General features: G+C 41.5%; 1 protein-coding gene and 1 long non-coding RNA gene across 2 annotated transcripts in view; one reads left to right on the forward strand and one right to left on the reverse strand.

The window, feature by feature from the left end:
* The window catches only part of plxna4 (plexin A4), a 658,913-nt gene extending 636,662 nt beyond the window's left edge, over positions 1–22,251 (forward strand). Inside the window, exons 29-32 of the mRNA XM_034163939.1 lie at positions 3,325–3,494; positions 9,174–9,386; positions 17,254–17,404; positions 19,529–22,251. Of these exons, the coding sequence (XP_034019830.1) occupies positions 3,325–3,494; positions 9,174–9,386; positions 17,254–17,404; positions 19,529–19,624 (630 nt within the window). The 3' untranslated portion in view covers positions 19,625–22,251. The remainder of the gene's footprint in view (positions 1–3,324; positions 3,495–9,173; positions 9,387–17,253; positions 17,405–19,528) is intronic.
* Positions 1–25,370, reverse strand: part of LOC117504477 — a 757,689-nt gene that overhangs the window by 267,316 nt on the left and 465,003 nt on the right. The window lies entirely within an intron of this gene.

Genomic DNA, 25,370 nt, shown 5'->3' on the forward strand with positions numbered 1-25,370 from the left:
TTCTACTCTTACAAACCCTAGGAACTACAAGTAAGCCTGCAGTCTGAGAGCTAAGCGCTCTATTGGGGTGATATGGTACTACGAGGTCCCTAAGATAAGATGGGACCTGATTATTCAAAACCTTATAAGTAAGAAGAAGAATTTTAAATTCTATTCTAGAGTTAACAGGAAGCCAATGAAGAGAGGCCAATATGGGTGAGATATGCTCTCTCCTTCTAGTCCCCGTTAGTACTCTAGCTGCAGCATTTTGAATTAACTGAAGGCTTTTTAGGGAACTTTTAGGACAACCTGATAATAATGAATTACAATAGTCCAGCCTAGAGGAAATAAATGCATGAATTAGTTTTTCAGCGTCACTCTGAGACAAGACCTTTCTAATTTTAGAGATATTGCGTAAATGCAAAAAAGCAGTCCTACATATTTGATTAATATGCGCTTTGAATGACATATCCTGATCAAAAATGACTCCAAGATTTCTCACAGTATTACTAGAGGTCAGGGTAATGCCATCCAGAGTAAGGATCTGATTAGACACCATGTTTCTAAGATTTGTGGGGCCAAGTACAATAACTTCAGTTTTATCTGAGTTTAAAAGCAGGAAATTAGAGGTCATCCATGTCTTTATGTCTGTAAGACAATCCTGCAGTTTAGCTAATTGGTGTGTGTCCTCTGGCTTCATGGATAGATAAAGCTGGGTATCATCTGCTTAACAATGAAAATTTAAACAATACCGTCTAATAATACTGCCTAAGGGAAGCATGTATAAAGTGAATAAAATTGGTCCTAGCACAGAACCTTGTGGAACTCCATAATTAACTTTAGTCTGTGAAGAAGATTCCCCATTTACATGAACAAATTGTAATCTATTAGACAAATATGATTCAAACCACCGCAGCGCAGTGCCTTTAATACCTATGGCATGTTCTAATCTCTGTAATAAAAGTTTATGGTCAACAGTATCAAAAGCAGCACTGAGGTCTATCAGAACAAGCACAGAGATGAGTCCACTGTCCGAGGCCATAAGAAGATCATTTGTAACCTTCACTAATGCTGTTTCTGTACTATGATGAATTCTAAAACCTGACTGAAACTCTTCAAATAGACCATTCCTCTGCAGATGAATAGTTAGCTGTTTTACAACTAATGCAGCATGAGAATGTTCCAGAACCTACACAGTGATCTCGCTTGAACTATTTTTTATTACTAATGTTTCATTGTAATAAACAGTCAATTGACACAGAATTCAGCTCTGTGTGTGGGATCTACAAATATTACCTTCATGGGTGGAAAAGTTACAGGATTGATTAGTTATATACTGTATAGTTATATACTGTATTTTCTGGAGTATAAATCACAGATTTCTTTTTTAACTAGTTTGGGAGGTTGTACACCTTGTACTCCAGTGTATACACTAGTAATAGTCAAAAGTTTGGTCATGCCTCCACATTCAATTTGCAACTTCAATTTACATCATTTGGAGGGTAGTGGAGACCTGTCTACTTTAAGATAACTACGATGCAACTGACATGACAGTGGCATGATAAGGATTGGTGGAGTCACTTTGTTCCAGATAGATTTACAAGGCCAGTACTGGAATTATGTAGCCATCGGGAACATGTTTATCTTTGCTTCGCCTGCTTCACTGTTGCTCTCTGTGTGTGGTAATACTGCTTCAGTGATATCAACACTACTCTTCAATTGTGTGTCCAAACTTTTAACTGGTACGGCAAATTATATCCTGAAAATAACTATTTATATAGGACTTTTCCAGGAATCGAAGCAAAACAAAATTAAGTAACTCCCTTCGGTTGATCCCTTGTTTTCACTCTGGGTGCCACAGCAGATCCAAGGTGCATCTGCATGTTGAAGTTTTACTCCAGATGTCCTTCCTGATGCAACTCCACATTACATTACTTGAAAAAATGTGGCAGGGATGGGGATTGAACCAGGAACCTTCTGCACTAAAACCAAGCACACTAACCACTTGGTCACCATCCCTGCAAGCCCCATAATAATAAATAATAAGCATAATAAAAGAACTCATGCTAATAATAGAAGTAAACTGCAACAATGTACTATATATGTATTTTTTTAAAAACAATAAATGTTTATGAGTGCAATGGTAAGAATATTGCATGAGGTATGAAATATTCTTTCCATTGAACAAATGAAAAAAGCATTCATTATTTTTTTATATAACACCTAAATAGATCCTATTCATTTGATGTTTTATTAATTTATAGACAAGAGAAAAGGGACTTATTTTGGTGTGCGTCACTGGTCCTTTGATGTCAATAGGTTCCAAACAGTCAAACACAAATTTTAAATAGCAGGCCAGTCCAATCCAAAATTGTTCTCATTCAACTTGCAAAACAGTCAAATAGTTCAAAAACATTCCTGACGATGTAGCCTATAGCTCATGCTGTGCACGGACTTCTTCATGTACACTTTTCTAAGTTTAGCGAAAATTCACAACTGAAATTTGTCGAGGTCATCATCCAACAGTGGTTCTACTTTAGGTAGATACGTCCCACCGAATACTGCAAATGTGTCCAGACGGCTTAAGGCTGGATTTGTTTTGTGTGTGTGTGTGTGTGTGTGTGTGTGTGTGTGTGTGTGTGTGTGTGTGTGTGTGTGTGTGTGCATGTGTGTGTGTTAGAAGAATGAGCAGCATCAATAAGCTGCTAAGTGCTGTCGCTGCGAGTTTGCACTCACAGTTGTCGCAGCGTTCAATGGTACGAAACATATGGAACCAAATGTGCACGCTAAATGGAACCAAAATTGCACAGTAAATGGAGCACAGTCCCAAATGGGACAAATCATAATGCTAGCACTGGGCCCAGATTTTGACCTTAGCCTGTGATTCTTGTTTTTCACTTTTTTTTCCTTTTTTTTTTGTTTTTAATCAAAATCAAATTACTTTGTCCTTGGATGACCCTCAATCATTTCACCAAATTTGTTCCAAATTGTGTTAAAAACAAAATAAAACATTTTGTCCACACACAGATGGACCAAAAACAACACCTGCACACATGCTACCACTGTACACAAAGGCTGAATCTGTTCTGCACCAAACATTAGTGGCTTCTTTCTTGGACTGTACCACACCTGCCTATGAAGTTTCATAAATGTGTGTTGACATTTTTTTGAATAATCCTCAAAACACACTGTCTGTATGTGTATTTGTGTTGGTCGCGTCCTCCAGTCTTCCATACACGGTATAGTTGCTCAGTTTTCGCTTCACACTTACAAAGTGTAATTATCTAACTAGATATACAGTTTATGAGAGATTAGATTAATTTCCTGTCTCACTGTCTTCTTTAGGGCACATTACAGAAGTTTGTGGATGACCTGTTTGAGACCATCTTCAGCACTGCCCATCGAGGGAGCGCTCTGCCACTGGCTATCAAGTACATGTTCGACTTCCTGGACGAGCAAGCTGACAAGCACAACATTCACGATCCACATGTCCGGCATACATGGAAGAGCAACTGGTGAGTGTGTGGTCTAGTTTTTGGAGTTTGGCAAGTTCCTTCTGCTTGATTGTTTCATAGAATTCAGATAAAGCAGCAGACGTGAACACATTTCATATAGACTTGCTATGCTTTTGGCCTTTGTGAGTGCCAAGCTTCACCACACTTGTCTTCCCATCCTAATATCCATTAACCACAGGGGGGTGTAATCTTCATTAAAGCCATCCACAAGGGGCTAATCCAACTGGCAGCCAAGACTCTCAATATATTATCATGGACAAATGGGCCAAAAAAAAATTCCAGTCGCTGCGGAAATCATCGCAGTGACAAATGCATGCTCCCAGATGAAGGAAATCCATTCCTAAATTAATATCAGCCGATTAATTTAGACCACAGCGACCCGCGTCAGTGCACCTTAAGAGGTTAAATAAGCAGCAGTGCAACAAAATGACGAAAGAGAGAAATCAAATGGTGAAGACGGGGAAGTGAATTCCGAGGGAGTTAAACACACACTAATATCTCATTAGCCTTCTGGCCTCTGCCAAAGATCCCAGCATGCATCACTCAGCCCGAAGCCCAGGAGGACCGTAGCGATAGGAGGATGAAAGTGATGACACCAACGTGGAGATGGAAGGAAGAATGGACGGGGAGACGCTAAGGAAGGATGAGAAATATTTACTCAACAGGCCTCTTTTGATAATTTCCTGTATTTGTGTTTTTGGCCCATTTACAGTGTGCGTTAAGCGTTTTGTAAGAGCGCTACGGGTCGCTCTTACATTAGACTTTTAATGGAACGGGCTCTCACTAGAGAGCTGTGAATGAATAGCAATTTATTATCACATTCCCTCGCAAAAATCACTTAGTTTGGCACCCAACAGTCTGCACTGATGCCACTGAAGATATCTTCTCTGTGTGAAACACACATTGCCAGTCTTTTCTCAGTGCGCGTGCTTACCCGTAACCCTCTAATCGTCTCAAAAGAAAGCAATCTTTGCTGCAACAAAAGCCTTTATTATGTTTGATGGTAGTGAATAATAACGCCAATACTCATCCCACGCTGGGCCCCTATCCCATTAAACCCACCAAGCCTATCATCATCATACACGCCATTAACTGCAGCCCATCAGCCCTGAGATACAGATACCAATTTTTACCCCTCCAGGGTTCTACCAGCATCTTACTCTCCCTTATACCCTCACCTGTAATGTTCTCGAGCCGACAAGCTGTGCAGCAGGAATGCTAACGCCCAGAAGCGGGTGTGCTTGACTTTGCAGTGGGGTCGAGGTGACGTGGACGGGTCCATCACCTTAATAAACCCTCAACTTTAAAGTTTAGCTCACAGCAGGAAAACGGCCAGACTTAATGAGTTCAGTTATTGAGACATCCTGAATTTGAATCGTGTGCTTGTGAACGGCCTGAAGCTTCACCAGGCTGCAAGAAGGGAGTAATAAGGTGTTAATTTTTTTAATTCAACCACTAGGGGCAGCAGACAGCCACAGCCCTCGACCCCCAGACCTCCTCGCTGTGAGCCACCATGCTGCCCCTAGTCCCTCTTAATTTTAAAAAGTATTGCATTTTTGACTCACATGCAATGTTGTGCGAGTCTGTTTAATGAATGATCCGTCTGTCATCATCGTTGTTATGCGTGTTCACCCTTCCTCAAAGTTTTTTCCAGGCACTGTAGTTTCACTAAGTGTGGACATAGAGATTCTATATGCGGCAGCATCTTTTGTCTGGATGATTACAAGATGATGCATTGTTATTATCCTATACACCCACATGTATTTTGGGGGTAAAAGTCTGATTTTTGACAAAAAAACAAATAAACAAACATCAACATTGACTATAACTTTAATATTTTATGGAACACAGTTTTCACATTCACTGAAGCATATGATTCAGTTATGGCCCTGTGATGAGTGCAAATAAAACTAACTTCTGTTGATGCTTACTTTTTTTAAAATAAAACTCTATTATAATAGGGACTGAGCAAGTTAGGCGGCAGGCGAGACCATTCTGTGCTTCTGGTTATAGTTTTGATATGGCCTCAAACAGACCATAGGGATGATACATAGTATTAAGTTTGTTAGCTAGAACTTTCTTGATCCCTTGGGAAGACTCCCTCAGGGAAATTGAGGTTCCAGCAGCATTGTATAACAGCACACAGGGTAAGAAGCACACAGAGTATCAAAAGTGACAGTATAATCAAATTTGCTCATATAAATATAAATACACAAATATAAACAAAAAATACATGATGCACAGCAAAAAAAAAAAAAAACACAAGGGAAGTACTTCATTAGAGGAAAGCAATGACAGATTGTAGGAAAAGTGTTTCCCTTCTTTGCTGTGCATCAATGATGTTTAGCACACATGAGCACAATGAGTACCAGTTATGTGCACCCCTGAATATAAATACCAGACATACTGATCAATACTGGTTTACTGGCTATTACTGTTCCTCTCCTTCTCATCCTCTGCCTTCCTGTTACTCCTCCTCCCCGAGTGAGCAGTAATTTGTAGTGATTTTGTGGGAAAATCTATTTTGAGAACTTTGATTTCACACTTTCAGCATATTCTGTGGAAGACACTTTAGAATCCAGTTGTGTCAGTAACCATCCATAGCAACCAAGATTCAGTTTCTCCCAGATGTGTTACCAAGGGTTTAAATTACTAGATTACTAGAAAATATTATTTTTGGATTATTTCATAATTTCTGTGTTCTTGAGAACTTTGATTGCAAGTACTATGTCACTTTATATGTCATAGATTTTTTGAACTTTGAGTGAGTCACACACACTGGTTTCTACTTGCTATATTTAAATATTGCTGGATCACATAAACCCTCTGGTTCACATTGAAATGTGTCACATGCACCACCATCTTTGTGTAAAAGATGAAATCCTCAGTTCCAAAACTGAAATAATTTGCAGTACTTTGACTTGTGGTATTCTGAAACTATTTAGAAACCTGAAGTTGCTCCTGCTGTTAAGCAGTGGTCTGGTTGATGGTGCTGGTTGTTCAATGATGAAGTCCAGGTAATCCACACTGTGTCTACTGCAAAACAATCTGAGGATTAACTTAAATCTGCCTCCAAACCTTAATTTACTCCTGGTCTACCACTAATCTGCATCTTTTGAAAGCAGATCATTCTAAACTAGATTAAGCCAAATGTAGTGCTATTTTAATCCAGGAATGAGAAGGTAAAATGTAGAAGCTTGGTCTTAAGAGAGCGTTTTAGTCTTGGATTGTCCTGCACAGCTTCCTGCTCAAACAGCCCTCTAATCTGCGCCTACACAGTAGATGATTTAAAGACGTTATCAGTCATCTTTTTCAGTGCGTGATGAGTCATGTTGGGGACTGCCGTGGCTGTCCCAGTCTAACGGCACAGGACAGCTGTGGGGTCGATTGTCGGCAATCAAGGCAGCGCAGCAGTGGTGTTAATATCCCTTTGATCCCTGCACCTAATCCTGCTAGATTCGTTGCTTAGATTAATTCTGAAGTCATAATGCAACGTTTTTCTTCCCTCCAACTGCAAATCCTCTTTTGTCAGATTGCACATGAGATTGCTGTGCACGGATAAATGCTCGCTGGGACAGTATAGTAGCACACCGGTGGTATTTAAATTATTGCATTTGTATTTTTGGATCTTCATCCTTTGATGTTGTACACCATGCGGAAAGCCCACAGGCGGGCCGGCCTGCAGCGTTTGTCCTGATTGGTTTGTGCCGCATCAGCTGAAACACGTAGCTCTAGAATTGTAAAAACAGAGATCCGAGTAACACTCAGCTTTTCTTTTTTCTAATGCCACCTGAGCCCTTTGGTTGCAACACATGGATAAAACTGGCCCTATATCTACCCATTTTGGCTGAAACAAGACAAGCGAATAAACAGAGTTGTATATTTTTATTATTCTGGACAGGCACAAAATAGGATCCACTTGGACAAACAATCCTATATGAACTGTGTGCCTGTGAGGCCCCCGGTGAGGACATACAGACACCACAGGAAAAATGAGATGCGGCTACCGCCTGCTTTTAAAGATAAAGGCCTTGCTGAATTGAGCACACACATCAAATAGAGCACATACGCAACAGCGTGTGTGTGTACTCGCGTTGTAACGTGAATGAATCCTCATCTCCCTGATCGGCTGTAATACGCTCATGTCTGCTTGATGGCTGGCTGCAACAAATATAAAAACAGTAATTTGGGGACTTAATCTCAGAGCGCTTCAGCTGCACGCAGGCTGTTGTTTTCCTTTGTGCTCTTTGTTGGTCTGTTTGCACGGCCAGGTGAAATCGCAGACCTAACAGTGTTGTTTTCACACTTTTTTAAATGAAGAGGTTATTGATATGGTCCCATATTCTGCCACTTTTGTATGGCATCCAATAACAAACTGCCATGATTATCGCAAGATAAAGAGGGATATCATGGCGTTGAAGTTATACTGGAGGCAAGTGAGGAATTTCAAGCTCAAAACTTGTTAGGGTTGGGCGCCAATCGTGACATTAGGTAGTGTACTTAACAATGGGTGCCATACTAATAATGATATCAGTAGCAACATCCTTTTAAATAATAAAATCATCTACATATATAAAGCACCTAACGTGTGTGTGTGTGTGTGCGTGTCAGGCCAATCCATATACGAGTAAAGAGGAGGAGCATGGGTAAGACCTGGGCAAGACCAATGAAGCCTGGACACACCTTCATCTTAAGCATTAGCCCCAGCAAACACATCCACATTGTCCCCATGTGGGTTCCACATGGGCAGCCCAAATGGGGTCAATGCAGTTTTGTCTAATGGCTCCACCTGGGGCCGAGTTGGTTGGAGGTGGACTTGGGCTAGCCCCATTGAGCCCCATGTGGGTAGCAAACTGGACCCACCTCCAACCACCTGGGCCCCAGGTGGAGCCCTCAGACAAAACTGCATTGACCCTATTTGGGCCGCCCATGTGGAACCCACATGAGGCCAATTTGGACGTGTTTGCTGGGGCGATAAGCTCAGCTAACAGGCTAACCTCTGTGATTAAATCTTTTTTTAGGGTGGTGGGGGGGTAAGCGGTGGTTCTCATATAGGTTTTGCTTTGGTGTGGGTATTAAAAATTATGACCCCACTTATTTCCTCAGCAAACATGGATTAACTCTGTCATCAAGCTACTAGTTGAAAAATGCTAATGGAATTAGCATCCAAAATTACATCGATGCAAATACTGACTCACAAACACGTGTTAGATGATCTGATCAGCTAATTAATCACAAAAATTATTAGTTATTTGTTAGAAAATGCTCTTCAATAAGACAAAGCAGCCACGCCCCTAATGCAACTTGCAGAGTAAAAGTGATAGTGAACATGAGGATGATATTAGAAAGAGGAATAGATATTTAAATGATATCACTGGCTTTAATCATACATGGATTTGGATCTAAGTTGTTCTCATTTCTTCAGATGATGATAGTAACCATCGCTTTGCCATGAAAAATGGCAGCACCCATGGCCAGTCTTCACAGTCTTTTCCAAATAATTAATTCTCTGACTAATATCATATGATCACTGTATTTATTTATCTTAATCTTTTTCATTATGCTTTATAACTAAGGGGTGTTTCTGCTCTAATATTAATTTTAGGGAAGCCTGTTTGGAAGGAGAATGGTTGCCAAAATACCAAACTGTTTTTTTTGTTTTTGTCCTGATTTTTGCAGCCTACCTCTGCGTTTCTGGGTGAATGTGATCAAGAACCCCCAGTTTGTGTTCGACATCCACAAGAGCAGCATCACAGATGCCTGTCTGTCCGTAGTGGCCCAGACCTTTATGGACTCTTGCTCCACCTCAGAACACCGCCTTGGGAAGGACTCACCCTCCAACAAGCTGCTTTACGCCAAGGACATCCCCAGCTACAAGAGCTGGGTCGAAAGGTGAGCCATTCATTTAACAAGTAAATAAATTTAAAAGGCACACCAAACACCACATGCGATGATCAGAAATTATTCGCTATTTTTCATTCCAACACAGTTATAATGCAGCTGTAGCACTGTGATCGATCAACACCAGTATGAATGGGAGCACCACGGGCGTGATATCCACACTACAGGGAGATCATTGTTTGAGTAGCGGCCTGTGGACACTGGTAATTTGTTAAAATTAGTGTTTTATTAAATTTATTTGTCAGCATGGGAGGCAAGGAGGTCCTGAATAAAAGATGGGCCACTGTGAAGTGGTTTAGAGTATTTATGTGTTGGTTGCCTTGTCACCAGGCAAGCCTCAGGACAGGAATATGTGCGCCGCTTGGATGAGTGGAAGTAAATGAGCAGCTTCAGGCTCTTTGCTGCTCTCATTAGACCGTGTGGGTCTGTGGTCTCTGTAGGACCTCTGCTGATTCATATGTGGCAACAGCAGCAGGAATATTTGCCGGTGTGTATTGTTACTGTTGAGAAAAACAAAGTGAGGGAGCCGGATCACTTTGTCAATGGGTGTGCTGATGAAGACGGCCTCAGTACAGACGGTTCTCTTTAGAGTTTCACAATATGGAATACTCCTCAGAAGCCCAACTATATTACTCAACCCTGCATTGACTGGAGGTGCAACAGCCCAAGGGATACCCTTTGCCCAGACTATACCCAGGGTTAAAGCGGGATAGTCTCCTTTTTACCCTGGGATTTTATTTTGACTGTGCTATTTATATTTATTGGGAGTGCCTGTGGGTGGCCCATCTGGGGATCCATCCATCCATTTGTCCTTCCATCTGAAGTCCTTCTAGGACTGGGACATGTAGGGTCTACTTTTGAGATCCACATGCCTATGGTTTAACGTGGATGAAAACTGGGGAATGTTCCTCGTTAATGACTGATCTGGCATCAGTACAAACGTTGACTCAACAGTTGTAGTCCGTTACCCTGGATGTCTGTTGTTTTGAGCAATGCGTAGTTGTGATCACTAGACTCTAATATAGCTGTGTTTATCAGGAACATTTCGGTCTCTGCATGGTTGACAATTGTTGTACTTTGTTTTCTTTTCTTTCTCTTGTGTAGCACCTTTGATTAGCTTGAATTGAACTGAATGATTTTCAAGTTTGAAATATGCCTCGGGGTATTGTATACTCTGAGGTAGCTTTTTACACGGGGTTAACTACAACTCTTATACTGATTGTGAACCTCACATAATAAATGAGTCAACACCCCCGAGTCACACTAACTGTCAGAATGCTCGTAGCACGGGCCGGGGCGGAGGATTAGCAGCAATCTTCCATTCCAGCTTATTAATTAATCAAAAACCCAGACAGAGCTTTAATTCATTTGAAAGCTTGTCTCTTAGTCTTGTCCATCCAAATTGGAAGTCCCAAAAAACAGTTTTATTTGTTATTATCTATCGTCCACCTGGTCGTTACTGTGAGTTTCTTTGTGAATTTTCAGACCTTTTGTCTGACTTAGTGCTTAGCTCAGATAAGATAATTATAGTGGGCGATTTTAACATCCACACAGATGCTGAGAATGACAGCCTCAACACTGCATTTAATCTATTATTAGACTCTATTGGCTTTGCTCAAAAAGTAAATGAGTCCACCCACCACTTTAATCATATCTTAGATCTTGTTCTGACTTATGGTATGGAAATAGAAGACTTAACAGTATTCCCTGAAAACTCCCTTCTGTCTGATCATTTCTTAATAACATTTACATTTACTCTGATGGACTACCCAGCAGTGGGGAATAAGTTTCATTACACTAGAAGTCTTTCAGAAAGCGCTGTAACTAGGTTTAAGGATATGATTCCTTCTTTATGTTCTCTAATGCCATATACCAACACAGTGAAGAATAGCTACCTAAACTCTGTAAGTGAGATAGAGTATCTCGTCAATAGTTTTACATCCTCATTGAAGACAACTTTGGATGCTGTAGCTCCTCTGAAAAAGAGAGCTTTAAATCAGAAGTGTCTGACTCCGTGGTATAACTCACAAACTCGTAGCTTAAAGCAGATAACCCGTAAGTTGGAGAGGAAATGGCGTCTCACTAATTTAGAAGATCTTCACTTAGCCTGGAAAAAGAGTCTGTTGCTCTATAAAAAAGCCCTCCGTAAAGCTAGGACATCTTTCTACTCATCACTAATTGAAGAAAATAAGAACAACCCCAGGTTTCTTTTCAGCACTGTAGCCAGGCTGACAAAGAGTCAGAGCTCTATTGAGCTGAGTATTCCATTAACTTTAACTAGTAATGACTTCATGACTTTCTTTGCTAACAAAATTTTAACTATTAGAGAAAAAATTACTCATAACCATCCCAAAGACGTATCGTTATCTTTGGCTGCTTTCAGTGATGCCGGTATTTGGTTAGACTCTTTCTCTCCGATTGTTCTGTCTGAGTTATTTTCATTAGTTACTTCATCCAAACCATCAACATGTTTATTAGACCCCATTCCTACCAGGCTGCTCAAGGAAGCCCTACCATTATTTAATGCTTCGATCTTAAATATGATCAATCTATCTTTGTTAGTTGGCTATGTACCACAGGCTTTTAAGGTGGCAGTAATTAAACCATTACTTAAAAAGCCATCACTTGACCCAGCTATCTTAGCTAATTATAGGCCAATCTCCAACCTTCCTTTTCTCTCAAACATTCTTGAAAGGGTAGTTGTAAAACAGCTAACTGATCATCTGCAGAGGAATGGTCTATTTGAAGAGTTTCAGTCAGGTTTTAGAATTCATCATAGTACAGAAACAGCATTAGTGAAGGTTACAAATGATCTTCTTATGGCCTCGGACAGTGGACTCATCTCTGTGCTTGTTCTGTTAGACCTCAGTGCTGCTTTTGATACTGTTGACCATAAAATTTTATTACAGAGATTAGAGCATGCCATAGGTATTAAGGCACTGCGCTGCGGTGGTTTGAATCATATTTGTCTAATAGATTACAATTTGTTCATGTAAATGGGGAATCTTCTTCACAGACTAAAGTTAATTATGGAGTTCCACAAGGTTCTGTGCTAGGACCAATTTTATTCACTTTATACATGCTTCCCTTAGGCAGTATTATTAGACGGTATTGCTTAAATTTTCATTGTTACGCAGATGATACCCAGCTTTATCTATCCATGAAGCCAGAGGACACACACCAATTAGCTAAACTGCAGGATTGTCTTACAGACATAAAGACATGGATGACCTCTAATTTCCTGCTTTTAAACTCAGATAAAACTGAAGTTATTGTACTTGGCCCCACAAATCTTAGAAACATGGTGTCTAACCAGATCCTTACTCTGGATGGCATTACCCTGACCTCTAGTAATACTGTGAGAAATCTTGGAGTCATTTTTGATCAGGATATGTCATTCAAAGCGCATATTAAACAAATATGTAGGACTGCTTTTTTGCATTTACGCAATATCTCTAAAATCAGGTCTTGTCTCAGAGTGATGCTGAAAAACTAATTCATGCATTTATTTCCTCTAGGCTGGACTGTTGTAATTCATTATTATCAGGTTGTCCTAAAAGTTCCCTAAAAAGCCTTCAGTTAATTCAAAATGCTGCAGCTAGAGTACTGACGGGGACTAGAAGGAGAGAGCATATCTCACCCATATTGGCCTCTCTTCATTGGCTTCCTGTTAATTCTAGAATAGAATTTAAAATTCTTCTTCTTACTTATAAGGTTTTGAATAATCAGGTCCCATCTTATCTTAGGGACCTCGTAGTACCATATCACCCCAATAGAGCGCTTCGCTCTCAGACTGCAGGCTTACTTGTAGTTCCTAGGGTTTGTAAGAGTAGAATGGGAGGCAGAGCCTTCAGCTTTCAGGCTCCTCTCCTGTGGAACCAGCTCCCAATTCAGATCAGGGAGACAGACACCCTCTCTACTTTTAAGATTAGGCTTAAAACTTTCCTTTTTGCTAAAGCTTATAGTTAGGGCTGGATCAGGTGACCCTGAACCATCCCTTAGTTATGCTGCTATAGACGTAGACTGCTGGGGGGTTCCCATGATGCACTGTTTCTTTCTCTTTTTGCTCTGTATGCACCACTCTGCATTTAATCATTAGTGATCGATCTCTGCTCCCCTCCACAGCATGTCTTTTTCCTGGTTCTCTCCCTCAGCCCCAACCAGTCTCAGCAGAAGACTGCCCCTCCCTGAGCCTGGTTCTGCTGGAGGTTTCTTCCTGTTAAAAGGGAGTTTTTCCTTCCCACTGTAGCCAAGTGCTTGCTCACAGGGGGTCGTTTTGACCGTTGAGGTTTTACATAATTATTGTATGGCCTTGCCTTACAATATAAGGCGCCTTGGGGCAACTGTTTGTTGTGATTTGGCTCTATATAAAAAAATTGATTGATTGATTGATTGATTGACATAAAGGTGGAGCCATATGCCTCTTCTGTAAAAAGCTCCTCCACAGCATTACTCAACACTCAAGATCAGTGCATCGCTTCCTCACACGTTGTCAGACTCCTGCATTGGCAGATAAACGTATCCCAGGACAGACTGCCACATGAGGACCAGCTGTTAGTGAGAGCCCACACTCAGGACTGTTTGTGCCAAAGATGACAAGTTATATCCAGTTTATAGGATCTTGCAAAGTTCAAGAGTAAAACCAAACTTGGTGTAACATATCTACAGCATATCCCCTATTACGAGGGAGGTGTGTGGCTCCACAGACGTGTGAGACTCCTGAGGGTAATGCTGAAGAGAAAAGTCGCACATGTTATCAGAGAACAGAGTTACGGAATCAGTAACCTCACCAACATGTCAACTGGAGTTCTTCAATGTGTACTTTTGTATATAATCAAAGAACATTCATTTCATGGTAGTTTATTCTGATGGCAACCTCGACATCGCCCCACCCCAAGCATGTGATAATAATGTTATCACATGCATGATGGAAATTAGGAGCAGGTGGGCTTTTGAAGTTATATGCAATTTTAAATAAGCTTGTTTGCCAGTTTCTTTCATGGCCACCAGGGGCACTACTTGTTCCACAGGAGAGGAGCTTCAGGCTCCTCTCCTGTGGAACCAGCTCCCAATTCAGATCAGGGAGACAGACACCCTCTCTACTTTTAAGATTAGGCTTAAAACTTTCCTTTTTGCTAAAGCTTATAGTTAGGGCTGGATCAGGTGACCCTGAACCATCCCTTAGTTATGCTGCTATAGACGTAGACTGCTGGGGGGTTCCCATGATGCACTGTTTCTTTCTCTTTTTGCTCTGTATGCACCACTCTGCATTTAATCATTAGTGATCGATCTCTGCTCCCCTCCACAGCATGTCTTTTTCCTGGTTCTCTCCCTCAGCCCCAACCAGTCCCAGCAGAAGACTGCCCCTCCCTGAGCCTGGTTCTGCTGGAGGTTTCTTCCTGTTAAAAGGGAGTTTTTTCCTTCCCACTGTAGCCAAGTGCTTGCTCACAGGGGGTCGTTTTGACCGTTGGGGTTTTACATAATTGTTGTATGGCTTTGCCTTACAATATGGGGCGCCTTGGGGCAACTGTTTGTTGTGATTTGGCGCTATATAAAAAATTGATTGATTGATTGATTGATTACACCGGTCAACGTGATTTTTCTTGCATGGAGTTTTTCTATGGATCTTGGGTAATTTGGGGGCGCTGAATACTAAACTGGTGTTAGTTTTTTGCCAATCACATCACATTTTTGAGATATGAAAACAAAAAAAGTGATTTTTTTTTTGCCAAAAGTAAATAATTTATGTTGCGTTTAAGCACCCATATATTCAAGGATTCAAAGGATTCAAAGGAATTTTATTGTCATATGCACAGAAGAACATGTTCCCTGCACAATGAAATATGTCTACTGCATTTAACCCATCCTAATTGCCAGTAGGAGCAGAAGTCGCCATTAGGCGCCCGGGGACCAGCTCCAGATGTACATCCCTGCCTTGGTCAACAGCAGGGCTGAGCAAACCAACAGCGACCCAAAACAAACAACACACACACAACACACAGGCCGGCCCGGTACATAAACATATATATGAAAAGCAAAACACGAGGGAAAAGGAGAAAAAAAAAAACCCTCATACCCGCTGCATTACACAGTGGCAATGAGGAAAAAAATCCCCATCAGCACAGAAAAACAATAATCACACAGACAAAAACAAGGACACAGGACAACAACCGAGATTTGAAAAGGTCCAGTTTATCAGAACACTCCGGAGGCAGCCTGTTTGGCGCCGTCAACGGCCTTGTCCGACAATCCTGAAGGGGGGAGGGGCAGCACTGAGCAGTCTGAGCAGTCCTGAACAGTCCACACAGTCAACGTCAGAGCTGGAGAAGCTGAGGGGAGGGGGGAAGACCAGGGAGCGAGGCTTAAGTGTTGATCTTCTGAGGAGGTTTTATCACAGCGACCTTGAAGTGCAGCTGTGTTTGGGGAAGCCAAATGAATAGCCAGATTAGCAGACGCTTGAAAGATTCCACAGTTCTGAGAACAGAGTGGCTCTCAATGCATCTGAATGTAGAATATATGGAATAATGTTTGCAGTGGAAGGCAGCTACTCCCTTAAGAGTGAATTTCAAAAATTACTTTGATGCTTGCACCCTTTTTCAGCATTATTTACCACAGTATACAATAGGGATGTGAATCGTACAACAACTCACGATTCAATACGATTCTGATTCTTGGGGTGACGATTCGATTCAGAATCGATTTTCGATTCAGCTCTGAGAAATAGTTATATTACTTAAAAAATGTTTAAATGCAGTTTTACAAGGTTAATCAAGTGATTCTAGATGTAAATTTACTTATCTGCTTTGCTTGTTCGGAGCTGGCTGGCAGTTTAGTGAAGCGCTGGTCAGTAGACGGCAGATACCGCTGCTCCCCTGTTTTAGCTCCGGGTGATGGCGTAGCATGTGGGCTTGCGGATTTGAAGTGTTTCCGAAGTATTTGACTTTCATTTTGCTGCATAAGTCATGTCAAGCTCCTTCTTACGCAGCAAATAATAAAATCCAAAATGCGCCAAAACATTTGCCTTCAGCAAAGACGGTACTGGCTGAATTAGCTCTTGGTCCGCCATGCTAAGCTACAGCCACTGAACTCTGCAGCTCACGAGTGTTTGAAGCACGGCGGACCACACCACCCCCCCTCGCGGGGACGCTGTAGTACGGAGGCTGTTGCCTGACGAACAGTACACGCATCGAGTAAGCAAGAAAATGTTTAAAAAAAATGCTTTTTAAAAATCGATTCTTGGACATTTTGAATCGATTCAGAATCGTAATAAATAAGAATCATGATTCGGACGTGAATCGATTTTTTTCCGACACCCCTAGTATACAAATACTAAATAAGTGACATATACTGAAAATCACAGGTAAGGCACCACTGATAGACTCGACAAAGCTGGTGATCAGTGCTCGTCCCTGTGCTCAGTTTTGCTTGCAAGCTGCATTTCCTGGCAAACGGTGCGTCTGGTCTCACATGCCCAGAATGATCCAGTCAAACAGCGGGCCTGTCCTCCAGCTGCAGGAATTTAATATGTAAATAAGCAGCTTTAATCACCTCGCTGATAGGGGCAGACCAGCTGCTGACAGTGACTGATTGCTTTTACCTCCGCGCAGTCTGCCGTGTTTGTGTTCAAGGTTGAAGTCTGAAGCCTGCCAGCGGCGGCTCCGTTTCAGCCACGTTACTTGTTGCCTCCGTCCTACAAGTATTAGTTAAATATCTTCAAAGAATTTTTGTGATGTGTGAGAGGTAAATGAGCTGTGGGGGAAGCAGCGGCGCGGTCTAAAATGCAGCAATGATTTCGGATTGTTTTCCAAGTCACCGAATGCTTACGGAGTGCTTTTCTTCTTTTTCTCTCCTTTACTAGGTACTACTCAGACATTAGTAAGATGCCAGCGATCAGCGACCAGGACATGAATGCCTATTTGGCAGAACAGTCACGGATGCACATGAATGAGTTCAACAGCATGAGCTCACTTAGCGAGATTTACTCCTACGTGGGCAAATACACAGAGGAGGTACGTAAGGCTGCAGCCAACACGTATTACACTTCTGTCTTTACATTTCTGTCTGCATTATGTTGGCACGGGTTAAAAACTGTAAAAACTGTAAACTCTGCTCTAAAAGCGCTAATATTCTCCTCTGTGAAATATTGTGAACAATGTTTCATTTGTATGTGTGATGTTTTGCACTCTTTCATGACGCCTCACATATACACACTTTGACATCAGCATGCTCATGCTCAGCCTGAAAAATTTTAATTTGGCCACACAGCAGAGATGGCAGCAGATGGCCATCCAACATGTTTGTTCTGCACATGTTAAACTCTCCGTGCTGTTTGTTTTTGCTCTGTGGCACCTGATACAGCAGGCTGGGTTGCTATTAAACACCACAGCCTGAAGTTCACATTTCTGTTGGAGTACGACTTTTCTGTTGTCTTATGACCTCTCCCGGGGGAGAAAAATCAGTTGATCCTGATGTCCGTTGTTCCAAAACGCCTTGGCTTCCACGTGTTCTAAACTTGCAGATTAAATGTGAGAACTCAAACATTGATGCAGAAATGAAAGTTCTAGTGTGGATTCGCTAAAGCTGAACAGCCAATCAGAGTGCACGCTCTCACTGATGCTGACTGCTGCTTATTCAACATGTAAAGCTGAATGCAGACAGGTGGAGGTGAGCCGACGGTACCAGACACACAGAGCTGACATGCATCATCATCTCATGGTGAGACTCAGTCTGAAAAGACCTTAAGGACAGTTTTATCTTGGCCTTAGCTTGGCATTAGATGCTGTTGCAAGGGCCTTGGCTTTGATGTTGGATTTTTTTTGTTTGGTGTTGGATGCCTTTCTTGGCCTAGGAGTTGGATGCCCTGGTCTTGGATTCTTACTTGTCCTTGGAGTTCAATGCCTTCTGTGGCCTTGGTGTTGGATGCATTTCTGGTCTTTTAGAATTTACATGGCATTTGTTTACCATGTGTGTCTGTTAAATTGTTTGTTCACGTCTTGTGGTATAGTTTTTAATGTCAACAGCGCACCTTTTTTTCCAATGTGGTTTCTGTAACTGCAAATGGCCAATAAACTGAACTGAACTGGTGCTGGATCCTTACTTGGCCTTGGAGTGCAATGCCTTCTGTGGCCTTGGTGTTGGATGCATTTCTTTGCCTAGGAGTTGGATGACTTCATCTTCATGTTACTGTATGGCTTTGCCTTACAATATAAAGTGCCTTGGGGCAACTGTTTGTTGTGATTTGGCGCTATATAAATAAAATTGATTTGATTTGATTTGATGTTGGATGCATTGCCATTGATGTTGGATGCCTTAGTCTTAATTTTGGATGCATGGTCTTGGTGTTGGATCCTTACTTGGCCTTGGAGTTCAGTGTCTTTTGTGGCCTTGGTGTTGGATGACTTCATCTTCATGTTGGATGCATTGCCATTGATGTTGGATGAATGGTTTTGGTGTTGGATCCTTACTTGGCCTTGGAGTTTAATGTCTTTTGTGGCCTTGGTGTTGGATGCATTTCTTGGCCTAGGAGTTGGATGCCTTGGAGTTGGATGCCTTCGTCTTGATGTTGGATGCATTGCCAGTGATGTCGAATGCCTTGGTCTTGATGTTGGATGAATGGTCTTGGTGTTTGATCCTTACTCGGCCTTGAAGTTTGATGTCTTATGTGGCCTTGGTGATGGATACCTTTCTTGGACTTGGCATTGGATGCCTTGGTCTTGATGTTGGAAGCATTACCTGGTCTCCTGGTTTCACTTCATATACACTTTGAAGGATTACTTCACGATTACTTCATGAGTTCTCACCAACTTTGCACCACAGATAGATATTAGGGCATGGAAGACTCCATTAAATTTTGGAGGTGATCCAGATCCTGATTGGCAGACGTCAGAAATCTCTGATTGCTCTTGTTTTGTCCAAAAAATGTAGATCAAAATATTAAAATTAATCCTTGATTAATCATTGCATCTTTAGTTAGAGTACCTAATTTTGAACGAAGTGACTGAAAATGAGTTTTTTTTTTCAGTATACATCATATAACGTGATTAAATGTGTTTTGTAGTCTTACAGCAGTAATGATGCACGCTGTTGTGCACGGAGTGTTAACTGCAGGTGGGCTTTGTGTCTGTTTATCTCAGATTGTGTGTGCACTGGAAGAGGATGACGCAGCCCGAAAACAGAGGCTGGCCTTCAAGCTGGAGCAGGTGGTGGCCGTCATGAGTCTGGAGAGCTGAGGACCGCACTTCCCAGGGCGCACTGGGAAGAGACCCCGTCAGAAACCAAGCCGTGCCTGAGCGAAGACCTGTCCCCATCTTTTTTCCCCATCACGTGACCTTCTCCCTCCGCCTTTCAAAGATGATGACTTCTACCTTGAGCCTTTTTTTCTTTCCTGCTTCCTTTTCTCCGACAAACTTTTTTTGTTCTACTCATCCACTCTGCTGCATAGACTAGTTTATCTGAAAATCTGAGGGGTGGTCTGGGGCTGAGGTTGACGTTTCCCACAGTGCAATGCAGGGGATCCCTCAGCTTCACCACAGGTAGCGCTTCAAGGGGCGATTGCTGGAAACGCCGGAAACAACGGCACACCTCAGTCCCCCACCGTGAGACGAAACAAGGGGAAAACATTTTTTGTTGCCTTCAAGAATTTACACTAAGTAATTCTTTAAAAACCACAACGATGGGTTGTCCATTTTTTTCTTGAACTATTTTCAAAATAGGATAGTTAAAAGAAAAGAACATCTCTAGAGTCCAGTTTATTGTAGTTCTACATTCAAAATTTGGAATCAAGAGGAAACATCAAAAATGATGACTGCAAGCCAAATGAAGACCTCTGAAGAAAACTAATGCAAAGATGGTTTGATAGTTTACACTGTACCTACAAGCGAAACATACATATCTATGAAATTTGGGCAGAGTCCAGGCAAACCTAGAATGTTTCTTGTGTTCTTTCAATGTAGCTGGAGTTGTATTTAAGCTAAAGACTGATGGGGTTAGGGGAGGAATAGTGCTTCTCAGAACTTTCCTTTATTCGAACGTGACCCGATCCTACCCCTCTATTGCGCATTTTTCCTTTCCTAGCTTACAGTAATTACGTGGCTACTGCAAAAGTTATCTATTAGATTTTTTTTAAAAAAACAAACAAACATGGAGGCCCCGACCCAAGCTGGATCCTCTCTAAGAAGCACACAACCAACTCTGGAAGACAGTGTTTTGACCAGAAGCAGTCTTTGGCTATCGCCACTTCTATCCTTGTGTCGCCATTAGCGACAGTCTATCAAAGCACACACGCACATGCACAGACACACTCGCAATCAGCGGCTGCCCAGAAATCTACACCAACCCTGGAGGAGGTAAAGGGAAGCACCAGCTCAAATGTTCCAAGTCGGACGCTGGCTGGTTTGCCGTGAATAACCGGGAAGGTGGACTGCTACCTAAAGGGGGCGCTGTTCTGTGAGAGAAGCACTCTTTCCCAGGATGTTATTTAAAGACTTTTGTGTGAAATTGAACAAGATGGACTTAGCCGGTCAGCCAAAAACCAAAGGAGCTTGAAATTTTCAAAACGGTCAAAAATGTATTTGCGAAGTGCCACTGAGGAACTGACAAAACTGACCATGTAAAACACAAACACTTCTGGAGCAAAAACAAAACTAAAGACTGTGATTCGAACTTTAGGAAACCTGTGGATTTTTTTTTCTGACCTCAGTGTGCCGAGGCTCTGCAGATGCGCCGGTTCAATCCGCCCGTCTCTCGGCACACCGTTCACCCATGTGTCTATCTCCTGACTCTGTTTTGTTTTCTGTTTTGCACAATGTTGGAGACGGTAGCTAGCTGCATACGGCAAAACGCCAGCTCCTGAGTGTGTAACTGTTGAGACGCTCTTGTCTGTATTAGTGTAGTTGTCCTCAGTGGCAGCAGGGGGCGACCTTCTCTATGCCTCAAAAAAAAAAAGCTGATAAAGCAAAACGGGAACACAACAGGAAGCAAGCATGAGGGCAGGAATAACAACAAAAGACAAGTAAAAGTAGACCAGGAGGCGCCCTCCTTACATTTTGACCTCTGCCCTTTATTTTGCCTTGACAACGTGCCCCATGTGGTGATGTGAATGTGTGAAGACCGCCCTCGGTCCACCTTGGGTCCTTTATTGGCTTTTTAAGCGCATGTAAAACGTAAACAATTTAAGAAACTTATTTAAAAAAAATAAGAAAACTAAGCCTTGCGATGATGATGTGGATGTGTTCTTTTATCTTTCTTTTGCTTGGAAGAATTGAGACGGGAAAAAGTGGATTGTTCATGTAATAAAATTGTAACGTCCGTTTAAGGTGGAACCTTTATCCAGTCCAAACACTAATGCACAACCTCACGCCCATGTTTCTTTGAGACATGTTCAACACTTAAAGACAAATATTATATACCTTTGCATGTTGATCTATTTGGATGGTATGAAATGGAAATGCCTTGCTCAGAGATATTTATATACTTCTACTAGGGAATTTAAAGTGGTTTATAAGTCAACTGTTCATTTTGAGATGGAATTAGTCAGCAAATATCAAATATATTTCCAATTTTGTTTTGTTTTTTGGTCCTCCATTATAACCCATCAGTGTTTCGTGAAACCTTGTCAGTCATTTTAGCTTTGAAAAGCAGAAGAGGTAGTAAGTGGAGTCTTACTCCATTGTTGCTGCTATTACATATGTTTGAAGGTGCATCTGAATATTCCACAGCTGCTTCAATGATGTCAACTGTTCATCCCAGACCATAAAAGTAACATTCAGAGTGACCCAGCGGGAAATGTACAAAGATTCACTTGACGAGAAGCGTCACGTCTTGCATTTTGAGTCCACTTACAGTACTGTGCAAAAAACACAGGCATTGTTTTTCAGGAAACCTACTCACATTTTTACAAAATATGAGTAGGTTTGTTACTTTAGGGTACGACTGTATTTATTAAAGTAAACAAGATCTTGTATCAATTTCTCTAATGTCTTTTTCCGAGGTTTGGTTAAAGCACATTGGTAACTGTAGTGAGGAGAGATTCATTATAGGAAGAAACCTCAAGCAGAGCAGGCTCATTGGGGTGACCATCTGTTCTGATCATACTAACAAAAATACAGTGAAATAAAAGCACAACAAGGAATTATCAAGCGTGCAGAGACAGACATGTTCCAGCAAAGCAACCATATACATATTTGGTGCCTCCTGTGGTCAACTTTATTTTATTTAATACACATCCATTCCTGCACTCCAGGCCGCTAACACATTCCAAAAAAGTTGTGACTAAAGCTACTAAGGAGGTAAAATGTGTACTCATGATTTGGTTACAAAATTGCAACACAAAAGGCTGAGTTTTTGAGGAGCAAAGATGAACCAAGGATCTCCAGTTTATCAACAAATATGTGAGAAAATTATAGAAATATTTTTAAAAAATGCTCCTTCAAGAAAGATTTTGCAGATTTCACCCTTCACAGTGTTAATATCATCAAACAATTCAAGGGTTCTGGAGGAATTTTAAGCACATAAGGATGCAAGCCTAAGCTGAATGCCTTTGAACTCTGATCCCTCAGATGGCAATGGATCAAGAACTATCATTCATCAATAGCTGATATAACTACATGAGCAAGGGATTACTTGGAGTTACATTTACAAATACCTCTTAAAACTTTACTGTGCAAAAAAGAAGCCTTATTTTAGATGTTTTTGGAAGAAATGGATTTGCGTGCTCCAGACCAAAGACAAATAGGACCATCCAGACTGTTATCAAGTCCAAATATTAGGGCCTGTCATGGTATGGGATTGTGCCAGTGCCCTCGGCAAAGGTAATTTTCAATTCTGTGATGGCAGAATTAATGCTGAAAGGCACACTGAGATTTTAGGGCAACATATGCTGCCTTCACGACAATATCATTTCCAGAGACGTTATGCATTTTTTAACAAGGCAATGCAAAACCACATTCTGCACACATTACAAAGGCATGGCCATCGAAGCAGAGGAGGAGTATGAATACTGGACTGGCCTCCTAATCTTTCCCCAAAAAAGAATGTACTGTACATCGCTGTACTGTTTGTAGGAAGAATGGGACAAAATAACAGCTGTGACGCTTCATCATTTGGTATCATCAAAGCCAAAACATCTTTTTAAGTGTTGTGAGAACAAGTAGCATTATTATTACAAGGACATAAATGTTCTAGCTTCTCAACTTTTTGGAATGTGTTACACGCCTTAAAAGCAGGATGGCTGGGCCACAGGGCAGCATGTGTGGTTTGCATTGTTACCTTACAGTAAGAAGGTCTCTGCTTCACTTCCTGCTTGGCCCTTTCTGTGTCGATGTGTTTGCATGTTCTCCCTGTGTTTTTTGTGGGTTCCCTCCGGGTGCTCCGGCTTCCACTTCCAAAGATATGCAGGTTTTGTGAATTGGTGACTCTTGTGTTGACCCTGAGATAGACTGGCGTCCAGTACAGGGTGTACCCCACCTCTTCCCCAGTGACTGCTGTGACAGACTCCAGTCCCCCATCACAGTGAGGTGTAATAAGTGGATTCAGGAAATGGATGGATAAAGTTGACCACACAAACTTGAAGTATCTTGATGACTGGGGTTGCAGCTCCAGAAGTATACAGTTTGGACATGTTGCAGGAAATAATCTTCTCATCACATGCATGATGGAAATTAGCATCAGTAGATGCTGTTTTATGTATGTGTGGGTTTGAAGTTCCACGCTGGTGCCTTAGACCTTTGCTCAGTACTGTACATCACTAAATGCAGTGCCTGGGAAGAAAACAGAAACATGATTTAGTCCAGCACAGTTTCTTTCACTGACCAAACATATTTGGCTTTAGAGCCTAATTAAGACTCTGTTTCTTCTTGTCAGAACAGTTAATGCCCATTTCGATGTGGGAGGGGCACGTTCACATATTTAGAGTAAACATATCAGACATCTCGCAGTGAAACGTGAGCAGTGTAAGAATTGATTTGGTATATTGTCCTTGCAAATATAAAACCTTTCTGCAGCTTTCAGTGACTGTTCGTGTAGCCAAGCTGCTTCGACACCCAAAATTCCGCCGTCACGTTCGTGTCCCAGGCTGTCCGTGTGAATCTGCCCTCCCCGCCACTCCATCCTGTCTTTCTTTACCACATCACTGCCCCGGCAACAAAGGCTGGCTGCAAGTCGTCGCCTTTGCTTTGCCAAGAGTACAGATAAAGTTTCCACCTTTAAACGTTTTGTAGGAACTAAAAATGTCCTCCTAGCTCAGTGTTATAGCAACTGTTACAGAAACATGCTAGAAAAGACTTTTACTAGACCATATTTGAAAGATAAAGAGTATCTTATGGAGAGATAAAGATGAAACCAGGGGGATATAAGGCGAGCTTCTCTAACTTTGTTATAATTAATTGTATACCTGTGTATGTAAATATAATGCATTCCTATTTTGCAGTCGAGAACAAAATACTATTTGTAATATAGAATAAACTTTATTATGAAACATGCATTTTATTTTACCTTTTTTCCTCTTTTGGGGTCATGCCACAACTACTTTTGAATTTTACACTTACTGGTAATCAAGCAACAACAAAAACTTACTGACTGCTCTGAGGTTTGTCATGGAAACATTGAAATAAAGTCAAATTGCAATGCGTTCTGTCAATCAAACCCACGCAGGTGTCAGATCAGGAACAGTAACTGAAAACATCTGTTCAGATCACTGAATACAAGTGGCAAACGTGTGGAACAGTAATACACATGGACTCCCTGAATGTTCTTTGTGCCAACTGTTCAGACATTGGGGGGGGGGGGTGTTCATGGGTAATATTCAAGGACTGTCTGATTCTATACAATTGTGCAAAGTTACACCAAGTACTCTTTCCCTCATAACCAAGGACAAAGGAGAAAATAAGGGAGATAATAAGATAAACACCTCCCACAGAAATGGCCTCACTAAATTGAGGAATACTAAAATTTCCACTTTGATCAACTTTAACTGAATAA

The sequence above is a fragment of the Thalassophryne amazonica genome, chromosome 22 (assembly GCF_902500255.1).
Source record: "Thalassophryne amazonica chromosome 22, fThaAma1.1, whole genome shotgun sequence".
NCBI classification, from domain to species: domain Eukaryota; kingdom Metazoa; phylum Chordata; class Actinopteri; order Batrachoidiformes; family Batrachoididae; genus Thalassophryne; species Thalassophryne amazonica.